Source organism: Poecilia latipinna, unplaced genomic scaffold (assembly GCF_001443285.1).
Source record: "Poecilia latipinna isolate Pla-1442-1.1 unplaced genomic scaffold, P_latipinna-1.0 Scaffold1356, whole genome shotgun sequence".
Lineage (NCBI taxonomy): Eukaryota > Metazoa > Chordata > Actinopteri > Cyprinodontiformes > Poeciliidae > Poecilia > Poecilia latipinna.
In genome coordinates, this window is record NW_015113972.1 from 97,072 (window position 1) to 113,003 (window position 15,932).

Consider the following 15,932-nt stretch of genomic DNA (forward strand, 5'->3'; position numbering starts at 1 on the left):
TACAGCATGAAATGTCTGAATGAGTGCTCATCCAAGACTGGTGATTCCATACTTTTTGCCAGGGGTTGTATCATTTGCCACAGTCCTATGTTTGCCTCAGTCCTCGCACGCACAAGGGTTAATACTTTAAGGATGCACAGACACCCTGTGTTGCACCTCAAAATGTGTATCACAGTAGTAATAAAAGAGGGAAAAATTAATTTTAAAAAAAAAACTGACAGTTTACCATTTCAGCCACCATCTTCTGCATGAACTTGGAGCATTTTTCCACCTCGTTCCGAGGCCCTCTAAGTTGAACGATGTCGCTCTTCTGTGCTGGGTCGGGGAAATTGATGATGACCTGGAACAAACGTAACAGAACCGTTCACAGACCGCCAGCAGCTCCAGTACAGAGCAAATGCAAATCAATGAGGAGTTAGAACTGACCTCTGGAAATTTGTCCCGTACTTCCTTTATCTTCTCCCCTTTTTGCCCGATGATGGCTCTGTGTAAACGATGTTCGATGATCAAGTCCTTTGTACGCTCGTTCTCCTGCAAGCCCCACAAGTTATTGAGCAATGCAAGACTCTACGTTGAACTACATGTAGCCTCTTAGCGGTGTGTACCGACCATGCGTGACGCTAGCTCCAGCAGCTCCTTCTTGGCTTCCTGCACACCCTGGGGATCCCCCTCTATGCGGATCAGGTTGCTCTTCTCGTTGTCAGGGGGGATGCGGACTGTCACCTTGTGCAACTCTTTGATGCGGTTGACTAAAAGTTAAGTCAAAAAACAGATCGTTTTTAAGTGCAACTTTTTTTTCTTTTTTTTTTTTTTTAAATGATGCAGTTTCAGGTGCACGCTTACTGTTAACGCCTCCTTTTCCAATCAAGTGACGATGGAATTTGGGATCCACAGTGATCTCTGCATAGTCCATTCGACTTACCTGTTAAAAGGTAAAATTATAAATAAAAAATTAGATGTGTGCCTTCCATGTGTAGAGATGCACAATGAATGGCCTCTGACCAAAATCAGATGGTTTTCAACGTCATCAAGTCAGAAAGTCAAAAATCCTATCTTTCGCAGATGAGTGAATGCACCATTCCTAAATTCTACCAAATTAGTTCATTCCTTGGTGTAGAAGTAGTCACAGAGAAGAAATATTAAGTTTTTAGTATCAGCAGGTGAAAGATTTTCTTCATGTACAGAAGATGACTCATTTGCTAGACTTCAGTGAAAAGGAATCCTCACCAAATCCGTAACAATGGCTTGAATCTGACTCTGCACCATCTGCACGTCTTTGGTTGGTCCTTCCAAAGTGATTTTATCTTCTCCCTCGGTGAACTCAATGTGCACCTGAACACAAATGATAACATCAATTCATTTAGGATTAATAAACAGTCAGACCTCAAACTTCTTCCAGTCTAGACGACACCCACCTTGGGCATCTGTTGGGTGATCTTAGCCAAGTTCTGTCCCTTTTTGCCAATGATGAAACGATGAAGCCAAGAAGGAGCTGAAACCGAGGAAACAGTATAACTGTTTGCCTGAAAACAGAAACAAAAAGTTAGTTTTCCCTCCAGCTCTCATGCCCTCGGGTCAGCACTTCCACTCGTCATCAGAAAGCGCCTGTACCTTGGCGTACACTTCGGTGAGGGCCTGCCCCAGGCGGTCAGGCTCCCCACGAAGGATGACCGTTTCTGAGCTGTTGTCTGAAGGTGGGATCTCAACCGAGACGCCAGTTCTATCCAGGATCTCCTGCAGGGTGTTTCCCTTGGGGCCGACAACATATTTGTGCTGAGACTTCTTCACCTCCACCGCAATCGTGGTCGTACTCTTCTTCTGCAGGATATACAAAGACCAGCTGTTTGTACTTTTTGACAGGAACTAAACATTGTTTTATACAATCTGATTTTTTGTTGCCCCCTCACCTTCTCCTCATGGATCTTCTTGATCAAAGTCACAGCAAGGGCCACCTGCTCCTTTTCCCCAGTGATGACAATCTCATTCTTATTCACGCTTGGAGGGGGGACATTAATGCGAGCACCAGTTTCCTGCATCATCTCTCCGACTATCTTATTGTAGGCACCGGTGATAAAGGGATGGTACACCTTATCAATGTTCACCCTCTCCACAGCACGCTTATCCTATTAAAAAAAATGAATAGGAAAAGTTAAAAATGGCAAAACTGGGAAATAAAAATGAATGTGGAAATGCTTACCTGCTCAGCAGAGATCAACAGGATCTCATGCTTTGCCTTTTCCAGACCCTCCTTGGTACCAGAGATCTTGATCTGGTTGCTGGGGTCGTCGGGTCGTGGGATCTGGATCTTGGTGGCAGTCTTGAGCTCTAGCTCCTGAAGCTTCTCCCCGTTTTTGCCGATGACAAAGCGATGGTGTTCCTTTGGGATAGCGACAGTCGCTGAAGCCTGGGAAAAAAAACAAACAAAAAAAAAAAAACATTTCAGTCATCTTTGTCGCAGACAATAAATGTTGACCAATAGAAATTCCAAAGCCTTGTACTTGAGTCTGCAGTCGGGACACGATCTCCTTGCGGGCCTTCATCACAGCATCCAGCTTCCCAGACACCATGATGGAGAGACCCTGGTCTTTAGCTAAGGAGAGTTCCAGGTGGGCTCCGGTCTTATGCATGATGTCCACACAGACCTTCGCTTGCTCCCCTTCCCCAAACTGGTTAATGTCCTTGTACTTGCGCTCCTCCAGCGGCACATGGAAAACCTGAGACGTATAAAAATAAAAATAAGATAAACTTATAGCTATTGTACTGAATTCATTAATGGCTTAGCAACAGAAGTGATCCAGGGGTGAAGATGAACATCGTCCAGCCAACTGGCAATAAAGTTTGACATACTTGACAGATGCCAAAAAAAAAAAAAAAAAAAGGAGCTAGCTAGGGTACATTAGCAGCTAGTTATCAGTACCTTAAGTCACAGAACACAAGGAAGATGTCTGCATATGAAACTTTTACCTGCAAATATTGCATATATCAAAATATACAAAATTAAATAGTCATACCATGCCAAAATGTAAGACTTGTGATTAATGCATTTAAAGCCAACTTGCATTTAAGGAAACTCTGTAAAATTCTTATAAATTTGAGCAAAAGGAGACACAGGGCCACATGTTAAGTTAAAGTAGTAGTATTGGTGCACCTGGGTGATAATGGAGGATTTGAGAGGCCGAATCTTTGATGTCCAGGCATTGGCAGTTTCCTGCGTCCCCTCAGGCGTGGCCGCTTTCTCAGGGAGAGGTGGGAAGGCATCCTTGTAGGTAGGAAGTTCCTCCTCATCTTCTCCAGCACTGGGGCCTCCAGCAGCTGGAGGGGAGGGTGAAACTACTCCAATTACAAAGACATAAAGCCATAAAAGTACATAAATGGTCAGAAATACTCACCACCACTTTGCTCTGGCAGAAGCCCACTGCGGTGCTCGATGAAGCTTTCCTGCGTAAGTACAGCGACTGAGCTCATGGTTAAGATCCCACGTCAAACACAGAGTCCGAGTGTGCCACTAGAAACAAAGCACATGGTTTAGTACAGTTACAACCACAATGCAGCTAATGAGTAAAGGTTAAAGTGACACAAGTTATAATTTGCTCACTTTTTGGAACGTGGTAGAGTTCAGAAAAACAGGTGTTAGGTGAGCCGCATGTTATTATAATTTTAATTTTGGCTCAATTACAGTCATACAGGTCAGGAAATGTTGAAGCTCAAGAACTAAATATGTTTTTTTTTTAAATTAAATAAAAGTCACATGATCATGAGCAAGCTTATTCTAGCTGAACTTTGGCTTTCCCTTTATCTAATCTACTTTTATCACAGAAAACCCATGTTCCAGAGATCACGATCACCTTTATTAGCAATGCCAAATGCAGTCCACAATCTCTCCGTCTCTTCAAACGGCACTATTCAAAGAATTATAGTAGGGTGACGGCTAAGAGGATTTCACTCGGTGACCTCTCTCTATGTCCACAATGCAAGAGATTAAAGTCCAGGAGCGGTCCGTGTCTTAGATCTTTGAGCCAACTGTTCAGTTTCAAGAGCAAAACTCAGGAGTCCTCACCTCCACCTCTCAGCTTTGTTGAATTTTATGCATTAAGCTCCAACAGCAGTCCTCATTACTGAGAGAATACAGTTTCTTGGAAAAAGGATACACACCTAGTTTCAATTTCATCATGTTTAAAACAAAACCTCAATATAGCCAGGGGAGTCTCTAGTTTGTGTGTTTTGGTCAAGAAACTCTTGCCAACAAAGAATGAATAATAATAGGGTGGTTTTTCCTCCAAGAAAAGCAGAAAACAGATATAAAAGCATGAACAATTTGAGTGTGTTACAATAGAAATGGTAAATCTGTATAGAGAACAGCTGTTCCAAACTGAGGCAGCAACAACCCATTCGTTCAACCAGAGGTTTTAATAACCACTGAAGTCATAATCTAAAAAGTTGGCTGTAATAATCTACGTTCACATCATGAATTTATGACCACACTCTTCTGCTTTAAAGGTGGGAACATAAGAAATGTGCTGGTGTCAGTCCTGTCCACGTGTGTGTGCAGGTCTGTCTATGAGGCGTGCCGTGTGCTCAAAATATGTGAACCATGTGGAAGTCCTGGCCACCTGACTGCACAGGTGTCTTCACTTCTCCTCTTTCCGCCAAGCTAGTTCCATAAGAATGCCACTAGAGACTAAAAAGGCTAAATGATCATAAACATAAAGATGTGCAATGAAAGGAATAGATCTTTTAGAAATATCCTCCTCAAACCCCCATTTACTATTGGTCCAAGTTTATCCTACCTTTATAACCTTTTGCTGCTTCAGCATAGTAAACTGAAACTGACTGCACTGTTTTATAACTGGGGTGAAATTGGAAAGTGCGTTATCGACTTTGAGCCCATCTTCTGTATACAACTGGACTGACTCAACATTTGTTATGAAAAACTAAAGATGTATTCCATATAAATGACTAAAAAACGCTGCGTGTGTGCAAACAACTTACCAGCTAAATGGTCAGTTACCAGATAATCCGTCCTGTAAAATGCAAGTTCCCGTCAGCCTGCCAGCTTTTACCTGTTTAAGAAACAAAGAGGAGGAAGGTAAGGACTCCAAAAGGAATTATTCCCGTCTATGAAAAACTTTAAGCTTTAAATTCCTGTACTGCTTTATTGGTAAACAAGCAGATCTGCAATAAATATACCAGCTAATGACTCTTCAATGATAAATCAGACAAACCGATTATTGTTTTCCTAAAACAAACCCTACAAATGATTCTGGTCTAGTCAAGTTACAACCTAAAAACTGAAAATTTTGGAGACTTTCCCACAAAAAGCAGTATGAACTAACAGAGTCTTTATAGGATTTGGGGGAAAAGTAGTAAACTTGCATTTAAACAGCTTTTTACACACATGCAACATTGACCGTTTAAGATGGGTTTAGTTGTCATTGATAACTTTATGACTTGTATGAAGTGCAAAACGAGTGATATTTTTTTTAATTGAATTTTATTGTGCTTGTGTGTTTAAGACTATAATTTGTGCTTAAGTATTGTGAATAATGTCTCCCAATAACACCTTGTCATATTTTCACATTTCCTGATAACTTTTTTTTTTTTAATACAAACACACAGTAGGTCGTTGGGGGGACCGCCCTGACATCCCTTCTGTTGGGTTTAGCGAGTTTTCTGGGGAAAACTCTGGCATGATTTGTTCTGATTGAACCACAGAAGAATCTCAGGAGCGATGTGGATTAGACTCGAGGTAAAAATATTTGAAAAACAGTAAACTGGGCAGTGCTGTGCTCTACCACCGCACAAGAGTTTACTTAATGTGCAGCGTGCTATGCTTTTTTTGTCCAATGGACCTTATCCAGTGAGAAGTTTCACTAGTTTTCTTACGGTGGCTCATTAACATAAGAGTCAAACCTTTTTAGTCAACAGTGTAATTCCTAGGTCATGAGTGACATGGTGAAGCTTTTGACTAAACATTGGGGAAGGGAAACGTCTTTGCACTCCTGCAGCCAAAACATGACTTCTAGTTTGGCAGGTTACCTATTATGGGTTCCATCTTTGTACCAATTAGTGGCTATGCTCCCAAAAGAAAGTAAAGAGGGGAAGGAAAAAAAAAAGGTAGTGTATATAAAAGTTAGCTTTTTAAAAATTCACACAAAAAAACAACAAAAAAAAACAAATCTATAGTGTTCAGTGTCTGTAATGACACTGAACTCTGTAGTGTTCAGTGTTGTCATTACATAATAGTGGATTGGATCCATTTGTCTTGAAAATAGACTAATGAGTTTCAAGTTTAAAATAAATACAGAAAAAAAGAAAAAGAACTGTTGATAGGACAGCACATGCTTTGGTGGGACTAGTAAAATCTGATTCAGACAACTCACGCTTTCAAAGTATAATTATTCTGAACACCGAACAGATGGAAAATCTAAAATATAACATCCATCAAACCAAACTTTGACATTGCTTAATATAGACCGAAGATTATAAATTACCTCAGAATCATATGCATAAAAAATAAAATAAATAAAATCCATGTATACCATCATACATGAATTTTGCCATCCAATTTTTTTTTTCTGAATTAGGTTTTGAATTCTACTTCTGAAATATACTCATTTGAGAATTTAGCCAACATAATTTTATACAGTATAGTGACGCCAAGGAGAAAAGATATGCAACACGCCAGGTATTTATTAACGAGCCACTAATAAGTCAGTGTCTTGTTGCTCTGTACTCCACGTTAACTTGCATTAATATTTCCTACAGCCTGCCAACGTTCGAGCCTCGATAACATTATAGTCTAAATCCCAGCTTATAGACTTAAGAAGGCAGCTAACAGGATATCATGTTAACTAGCTGACAGCTGCCAACGACACTTTACAGCACAGTTAATGCTAGGTACCTTCATATCGGCTAACCTTGCCTAGCCGATAAAACGTAAAGTCTGCCTGACAAAAACTAATAATGTCAAACGAGGACACGATAGATAACATTAGATACTCGGGCCAATGAGTAGAGGTGTGAGAGCCACAAGGACAAATACAAAATAATTGAATATTAGCCCAGAAACCACAGCTTGTTAGCAAACTTGCTAAAAACTTTGACTGCGGCGTGTACGACTGTGACACGTAGCCCTTCGGCTAATAGGTAGCCTTAACTTAGCATGCCTCACTCTCACTTGGAAAACACAACTTAAGTCTGTGTGTTTTACAGTTGGTGACATTAGAATGTCAGCTAATTAAAAGCTAAAAACTTTACAATAATCCCAACTGTACATTTCGACAGTGACCGTGACGTTTTATGCGGGTTATCCAACATTAGTACACTCAATAAAAGTACAAGTCCAACTATAGCCTAGCTAGCGAGCTAACGTTAGCGTCCATAACGTTCGACTAGCGAGCTAAGTCCACGTAGGCACACAGCTGAGAGAGGGTTGAAATGACACGGAGTCAGGCCAGAACATAGTGTAATATGTGGAGCTTACCCCTTAACTGGCCAAAGGACAAGTACCGCGGTGGTTTATTAGTGGTCAGTAGAAGTCGCGGATGTCAGGAATACAGAGGTATAGGACTGAAAACAAGCGAGTACTTACTTCTTTTATGTGTTCGTCTGCCCTGAAGGTGCAGGAGCTGAGCTGAAATTCCACTGGCGAGAAGGTGGGAGTGAAGCCTGACGGATATATAGAGGTCTCCGCCACCAATCATGTCCTAAAACGTCACGTCCAAGAGTCCGGTTACAAAGAACTTATTTTCATTCCCCTCAAACATTGTGATTAGTGTTGTACTTTTTTCTTTCTTTTTCTTTCTTTTTTTTTTTTTAGAAAATTAAACATTAGAGTGAGGCACCATTTGTAGTGGACAATGAATTAACTTACAATATAATCAAGAAATTAACTTTTTGTATTATTTTAAGTTACATATAATATTGACTGTACAGTAAGTGCAAAGGAAATAAACAAATAAAGCAAGTAAAGAAGCAGAGAAAATAAAGTTTATAACTTTTTTATCATTGAATTGCATGGATATGAAGAAGAGACATGTTAAGATAACAGCTCAAAAATGCTGAGTTTTTGCTTTAAATTAATCTTCTAAATATTTTTCTTTGCAATTTTTTTAAAAATATACTTATTATTCAGTAAAAATCCTTAGATATCAGCCTTTTCTTTCTCTTTCTTATTACAACATCAAACTTTAAGAGTCATGGCAGGTCACGCTTAGTAAACTACTTCCTTCTTTTTTACGCCTTCCGTTTTTATTTGTGTGACATCAAGGCAGCCTGAAACCATGCATCATTGCAGGTCTCTTCTTCCTTGTGTCACAAATCATCCCAGACAGCCATCTTCATCCCAGTTACAGTCTCTTCATCACCACTGAAGTCATTCACTTTCAACAACTCCACTCTTAAATGTCCATGACTTTGACTCAGATTGTAAGTAATTAATAATCTCACATAAATTGATGACTAAGCCAATTCTGTTTGGTTCTTTGGTACACTCAGTACAACTTCTTATTTTGTGTACATTATTTTTTGGGGAAAAAACATGCCAAGGATTATTTTTTTACAAAATCCCTGGTGGCACAAAAATTGGCGATTATTACGCAATCCCATTTTTGCCATTAGGACAGCACTTTTTTTTTCTTGTAATATTTCACAAGGTTGGAACATACAATGAGACGACTCCAGAGTCTATGGATGGATGGATGGATGGATGGATGGATGGATGGATGGATGGATGGATGGATGGATGGATGGATGGATGGATGGATGGGGTAGGACATCAGGACGTTAGGATGAGAAACAGACCCACAGCATCACAGAACCTCCAACATTTATACCTGAGGCAGTTTTAGCTGACAAACTCCATGTTGGTCTCATGTAAGCAAATAAAACAGTTTCAGGTGAAACGCCCAGTGGAGCGAGGCAACCTGCAAACATTTGATGTTGTGAGAAAGAGTCTGTTTCCTGGCAGGCCTCTCAAATAAACAGGTTAGATGTAGCTAGCAAGCTGCTATAGAAACTTGGTGAAGCCAACATGCAGTTTTCGGTGAGTTTGAAATTCATTTTACCTCCTTTACCATCCTTCCTTTTTATTCTTTCACATAGTGGTAACATAAAGTTAGGTCCTCATCCATTGCTCTTGGTCACAGTTCTAATTGGCTTAGGACAATTTGAAGAAGATAAGAACTTATCACTTATTTTTTAAGTTATTGAATATAGTGTAGAATAACACATATTTACTTTATGCCGTGTTCTGTTGTCTTTCCCATTTTGAAATGTCTGTGATAGAGGTGAGCCACCATGCAACATCATATAATAATAATAATAATAATAATAATAATAATAATAATAACCTTTAAAATAACCCTTTTCAGGAGGGATCTGGCAAGATTGCCGCACCATTTACATTTAAGTATCAATATTTACATTCAACCAGAAAAATATATGTCATTTCAATAGTTCAAATTCAAAAATATTTTATTGATTCCAAAGGAAAATTGAATTGAATATTATAGAATAATAATAACAATAAATAATAATAAAAAAAATTAAATTTATATCTCCCATCAGAGACATTGCCCAAGGAAACAGGCATTCATGTATCACTAATTAGAAGTTTCAAATTCAATTCAAAGTCAACAAATACTTTATTTATCACAAAGGCAAATGAAATTTTGTGATGACTCATATCATCCATGGAGTAGTAATAGCTAGTCTTGAAGCAAATCTGTAGACGCCTCTGACTGAAGTTAGCTAATTTTCTGGGTAGCAGAGATGACGTTCTACAGTGACATGTCCTGTTACATGCTCAGTTACCGGCGAGCATTGCTACTCCACCTCGTTTACTTCTGCCACTCCTCTATAAATCTCTGTCTGGTTGTGTAGTTGGAAGCTGGACAGAGAGGTGTTGGAGTCGGGGATATGATCCTTGTCCATTCTGATCAATGGAGGAGATGGTGTGAACTTCTTCTTTCTCTCTCTCCTATTTGGTCCTGCTCTGCATCAGTGAAGTCACCTTTTCCAACTCGTCTGGGATTTCCCACCATGCCTCACCGTACACAGGATGTTCCTTTTGTCATGTAAATTTAATGTGCAATTTAGTTTTCTACTGGTAAGTTTATATTTGCATCTTTTAGAATTCAAAGGAATAAATTTTTTTTCTATAAACGTTTGTTATGGTGTCCAACTACCACAGGGCTTTATCAGCAGCTGCCAAATGGTATGAAAATGAAGCTAACTGCTCCTTCCAACCTGAGATTGTATTAAAATCATATTAAAATGCGTCCAGCTTGGAATAAAAACACTATTCTAAACTACACAAGAGGTACGGAAAACAATTTGAGTAAAAATTTATTTTGGAAAAACAGATGCAGCAGATGAAATAATGGTAGACCGTTCACAAGAAAGAAACTGCAGCAGCGTTTTCTCTTGTGAATCAGAACAGAAAGTATTCAAAGTAACATCTGGATGACCACAGAAGGCTTTTGGAGCTAATGAAACGGACAGAATAAGTTAAGAAACTGAAACTGAAATTTGGCTGCTCAGTGCACTATCCATCCATCCATCCATTTTCTGAACACCCTTGTCCCTCAGTGGGGTCGGGAGGGGTGCTGGTGCCTATCTCCAGCTAACGTTCCGGGCGAGAGGCGGGGTACATCCTGGACAGGTTGCCAGTCTGTCGCAGTGCTCAGTGCACTAGAGCAAGCAAAATTAAAAACACGTTTAAGAAAATGTTTCAGAAATAACCTTTTCTTTGGGGTAATAGACATTTATTGTATAATTTATCATGATAAATGATATGATAAATTTATCGCGATAAATTTCTTTTCATGTAAGAATTTTGATTTATCACTGACGTGATAAATTCCAGTTAATAGTGTTTTTTTTCTTTTTTTTTAAAAGTCCACATTGTCAGGATTATTATTTTTGCTATTTTCTCCACTGTGTTGCTAAACTATGTGAAGTTTAGTGATACAAATCACTTCTTTAAGCATATTACAAATTGGAATGTTTTTCAAGAGCAATGTTTTTGTTTATGGGGCTACGATTGCTGTGTCATGCAGTCACAGCCATACAGCTACCTTTAAAAAAATAATATAAATAATATAATGGTGGTAACATGACAAAATGTGAAATCGCTTATAGTGTAGGAATACTTTCTTACTGTTATCTTTACTGGGGGGGGTTTAAGCCTTTTCTTCTGTATTGCAGTTTGCTTTCTGAAACTGCTATCCTGGGAAGGCAGGTGGGATTTTTTTTTTTTTAGCACTGAGGCGCATGGATAATATTCCTGTTCATATTGCCATCATGATGTGGTAAACAGAGAATAATATAAATGAACAACAATATACTTCTTATTATTTCCACCACTTTCACTCCGTATTAAGTTGTAATCTGTACAATACATAAAGGAGCCGTGGCCGACTGCCTCATGTTATTACAGAACCATGTATCACGACTAACTTGATTAAATACAGACACTGTGAGGAGGTCCTGGACTCACTGAGGATAATGACTACAGATCAAAAGATAGCCTGAAAACGGCCAACTCAATCGACCTTGACTCTATCAATACGCTCTCTGGTGGCCGTCTTTGTTTTGATAATCATCCACTAAAAACATCTAGATATTTGAAAACTAAAACTAGGAAATGAGTGAAACGTTTTGTCAGAAATAAAAACGAGGATAGAAAAAGTATGTGAGTACACTGCCAGACAGCTTAATGAGAGATGAAGTGTTTGATCATTTTTAAAGATGACAAGACAAAGGCAGGGGTTGGTTAAAAACAGAGACAGGGACCTGCATCTCAAACAGACACACAGCTCTGCTGCTGACCTGGCACTTTCAATGCATGCTGGGACTTCACTCCATGACCATCTGAATAAAGTAGCAGATCTAAAACCTTAAATGAGTGTCTGTAATTGTGGTTATTTAAGGATTTGGTAGAACAAAAGGAGAGCACCATGATAAGTATTTTTTACACTTACAAATTCAGACCCTGATCAACAAACTGAGCTGTCAGGTTAGAAGGGAGGGAAACAAACAAAACACTCTAGAAAGGTTCACCCAGAGTTAGCCTTTCTAACATTCAAGCTCTAGGGTCTGCATCCAAAAACCACCAAGGTTCTCAGAAAAACAACAACAGCAAAGAAAAAGACAACAGGACCCAAACCATGCACAAAAACACCGCTTGAGGCACAGAAAGACACCCAAACCAGAGGGGACAGCCCAGTTGAGAAACATGGATTCAGATGTAGAGAAGCTAATTCCTATTCTAGCTGCTTCACCCTAAGTAGTTAGACTTGTTCTGCTCAATGGTAAAGGTAATGGGTCAAAGATGTCAATAAGATTAACCTAATCAGCCAGAATCAAAGATCCTGAGGTCCCAAAGCAGAAACCTTTCTCTTCATAACTTAATATCCTGTCTCCGAATGTCTTAAACAGGATCAGTGACAAACACCATGCCAGTGTCCAAACTGGTAAGGGAATGGGAATGGCATCATTGGATAAAAGCAACCCCATAATACAGCAATACCTCCCACAAAATAGCTACAGGAACATTGCTATTGGTCTTTTAAGGTCCATAAAGCACATGACCATGTTGGACTGGCTTCTCATCATCCTCTTGACCATGGTCAGGACCTCTGTGGTGTTCTGGTCAGGTCTGTTTCTGGCCAGTCATGTACAGTACAGTAAGACCAAGGTCACTGAACCAGCTCTTGGTACCTTTGGCAATGTTAGCATGTACCATGTCCTGCTGGGAAGTGAATTCGGCATTGTTATAGCATTTGTCAGAATAAAGAAGTGTTCTAAAATGGTCTGCAAGATGGCTGCACTGACTGTGGACTTTAGGAAACCCAGAGACATGACACTCTGGGTTTCCTGACAGAGAAAACTTCACTCTGGACCTCAAGCAACATTGATTCTGAGCCTCACTGTTCTTCCAGACTCTGGAACCTTGACTTCCAAATCAAAAGCAAACTTTACTTTCAGAAAAGAAGACTTTGGACCACTGAGCAACACTCCAGTGTCTGTTTCAGGAGAACCTTGGCATGAGAAATGTCATTTGTCTGTGTGTAGTGGCTCTTGATGCTTGAATGGGTTTTGCTTGGCACTTCTCACAAGGCTGTGGTTATCCCTGTCCCTGGTGCAACATTTCACACCACGATTTCTCTTGTCATTTAATTTTCTGTGAATGTGCTTGGATACAACATTTACCTTTGTGACTTACTCTCACTGGGAAGGCAGCAGTCTTCCCCATGGTTGTGGAGTTTACTGACCCAGACTGAAACACTTTTTAAAGGCAAAGGAAACCTTTGCAGGTGTGTTGAGTGAGTCACCTGAGAGTGTGACACCATGAGTTTACAATATTTAACTTTTTCACAATACCCAAATTTTCTGAGACATTGTATGGTAAATTTCCATTGCATGTAATCCATAATCACCATAGATAAAAGAAATAAAGGCGTTGAAATACTTCACTTTGTCTACAAGCAGTCTACATAATGAATGAGTTTCACTTTCTTGAACAAGGGATAAAAAATGTTGAACTTTTTCTCAGTATTATTAATTGTATCCATATTTATTGTACTGCTCTCCTGTCCTCTTCTACTGCCACGTATTTTAGATTTTGTTTGTCAGGTTTTCACAACAGAGGTGACCTCTCGGCATCCTTCTTCTGCACAGGTCTTAGCCAATTCCGAGCTGATGGCACTGCTTATTATCGTCTGATTTAAAAGGAAGTAAACACAACATTTCTTTTATCCGCTGTTTTAAGTTACTTTGACCTGTCCCTCTGCCTACAAAGCTCAAGGTTTTCTATTTCTTTGTGTGCTTCAGAGCCCCTTTAAAGCCTTTGTCTGGGAGGACAAATCTTGCCAATGCAGTCTGACCTGGTGCTATGTTTATTTATACAACATAACACAACCATCCGTACACTTTTGTTGGAAACGGTCCGTAATTTGAAATTTTTTTTTTCATAAGAAGCCATAGATTAAAAAAACCCCAATTAATTATTTGATTTTTATTTAAAATGACAAATTGTGAAAATCAAATGTGATTCATTGTTTTATTTTGTTTTATACAAGCAAACGGATAAGTTGCATTTGATTTAATTTTATTTTCATATTTAACATATAAAAAGCAACAGGTTTTTGGCACCAAAAATATTAGATATTAGAACTGGAACTCACTTAAAAATATTGAGCATGTCAATTGCAGGATCTTTAATTAGTCATATATGTAGTCATACCAATCATAATCGTCTTTATTTAATCATATATATTAATAATATAAATATATATAATCAAAAACTGTATATATTGACAAAATAAATAAGATTTTATTTGAAAACCCCTTTTTGATTTGAATTAATTGAATAAATATACATATGAGCTCCACAACAATAATATTTATTATGTTTAATCTATTATTTTGGTTATCAAAGTATATGTAATTGGGCTCAATTGCCTACAACATATCTCTGTAAGATGTATAAATGAAAAGTCTCTTAGAGAGGCTTAAGTAAATAAATATACTACAGCACCTGTCACAGATTGAAAAACCACAAAGTGTTTTACAATAAAAACAGGAACAAAATAAAAGCACAGAAGACTAAACCAATTTCATATTATACAGAAAAAAAAATAATTCCGCAGTAAAATATTTACAATCCAGTCTGAATAAATGGGTCTTCAGCCGTTTCAGAACTGACACAGTGCAGAGATGGAGGCAACACATTCCACAACCCGAGGGGTTACTCCAAAGCAGTAATCCCCCATCTTCCTGGAAGCATTAACATCCTTTGTTAATGCCAGAAGAACTGTAGGGTTCTAAAACGTTCCAGACATAGGCTGGGGCTTGACCAAGCACAGCTCTAGGAAAGGTCTGAAATTTGAAAATAAATTCTAAAATAATACCAACAGTTAATGTAGAGAGATTAAAACAGCAGTAATATGCTGTCTCCTTTGTGTGTCAGGTTTTACAGCGCTCTGTAGTGACTGGAGATGGTTGAGATGATTCTCATTCAAACACATAAGAAGGCTGTTGAGATAATAAAGATGAGAGGAAACAAAAGCACAAATTATCAGAATGTCAAAGTTTAGAAATGTTTTTTTAACTGAAAAAGGTCATTTCAATGCTAATTCATTTATGAGACGTTGCAAGGATGTTGCAGAATTAAAGATAACACGATAGTTTTAAAGGTTTAGATGGACCACATACCGACATATTCAATAAATTAGAATGTACGTCCCAATGAGTCTGGTTTGTCAGATTAAAAGTACCCTTTGAAAATAACAACCTTTGTGCAGGTATTCAGCAAAGTTTTCACTAAGCACACATTTCTGTTTTAAAAAAATACTGTTTACATTGACCTGACGCAATCTTCTAAACTTAAATGTATTGTCATTAGCAGTTAGCAGAAAATCATCATAACTAAGAGAAATATAGGCATTAAAACATCTGTTTGTCTAATTAGCCATTATAACGTGTTTCACTTGGTGATTGAGAGACTGAAATAAATTGACTTTTCAATAATTTTCTAATTTGTTGAATGGGTCAGTATATCAGTCTACAAACTATTTATTCGACCATCATGCATTGTGGCTTTAGGGGGCGCTGTTTCTCCTCTATACATTGACTGTCCCCTGAACTGGAAAACTGACACTCATATTGAGGGATCTGAGAAGCTAAGGTTTTTATAAACCAAAGAGACACAACAATATATAACTGAAGTTAAAAAATAGGAACATATTCTACATTCAAATAGATCTGTAGACCATTTTAATACTTCACATGTTGGTGGTGGATAATATTTACAAAAAATAGAATCAACTCTGTACACAGAAAAACTAATCAAACAAACCTGCTGCTTTTTCACATTCCTGTTTGAGAGAAGTCCATGTGTTCAGAGGAAACAGCGCCTCCTTGCTTCA

The 15,932-nt window shown here is 38.5% G+C and overlaps 1 protein-coding gene across 2 annotated transcripts in view; it reads right to left on the bottom strand.

The window, feature by feature from the left end:
• hdlbpa (high density lipoprotein binding protein a) overlaps window positions 1–7,692 on the bottom strand; it is a 22,281-nt gene extending 14,589 nt beyond the window's left edge. For both annotated transcript variants that reach the window (XM_015056121.1, XM_015056120.1), the window contains exons 1-14: window positions 7,592–7,692; window positions 4,990–5,060; window positions 3,390–3,505; window positions 3,149–3,330; window positions 2,499–2,714; window positions 2,198–2,404; window positions 1,908–2,123; window positions 1,612–1,818; window positions 1,416–1,523; window positions 1,228–1,332; window positions 844–922; window positions 610–749; window positions 427–531; window positions 227–340 (exon numbers count right to left, since the gene is read on the bottom strand). In XM_015056121.1, coding sequence (XP_014911607.1) covers window positions 227–340; window positions 427–531; window positions 610–749; window positions 844–922; window positions 1,228–1,332; window positions 1,416–1,523; window positions 1,612–1,818; window positions 1,908–2,123; window positions 2,198–2,404; window positions 2,499–2,714; window positions 3,149–3,330; window positions 3,390–3,465 — 1,755 coding nt within the window. In that variant the 5' untranslated portion in view covers window positions 3,466–3,505; window positions 4,990–5,060; window positions 7,592–7,692. The remainder of the gene's footprint in view (window positions 1–226; window positions 341–426; window positions 532–609; window positions 750–843; window positions 923–1,227; window positions 1,333–1,415; window positions 1,524–1,611; window positions 1,819–1,907; window positions 2,124–2,197; window positions 2,405–2,498; window positions 2,715–3,148; window positions 3,331–3,389; window positions 3,506–4,989; window positions 5,061–7,591) is intronic.
• Window positions 7,693–15,932: the final 8,240 nt, after the last annotated feature.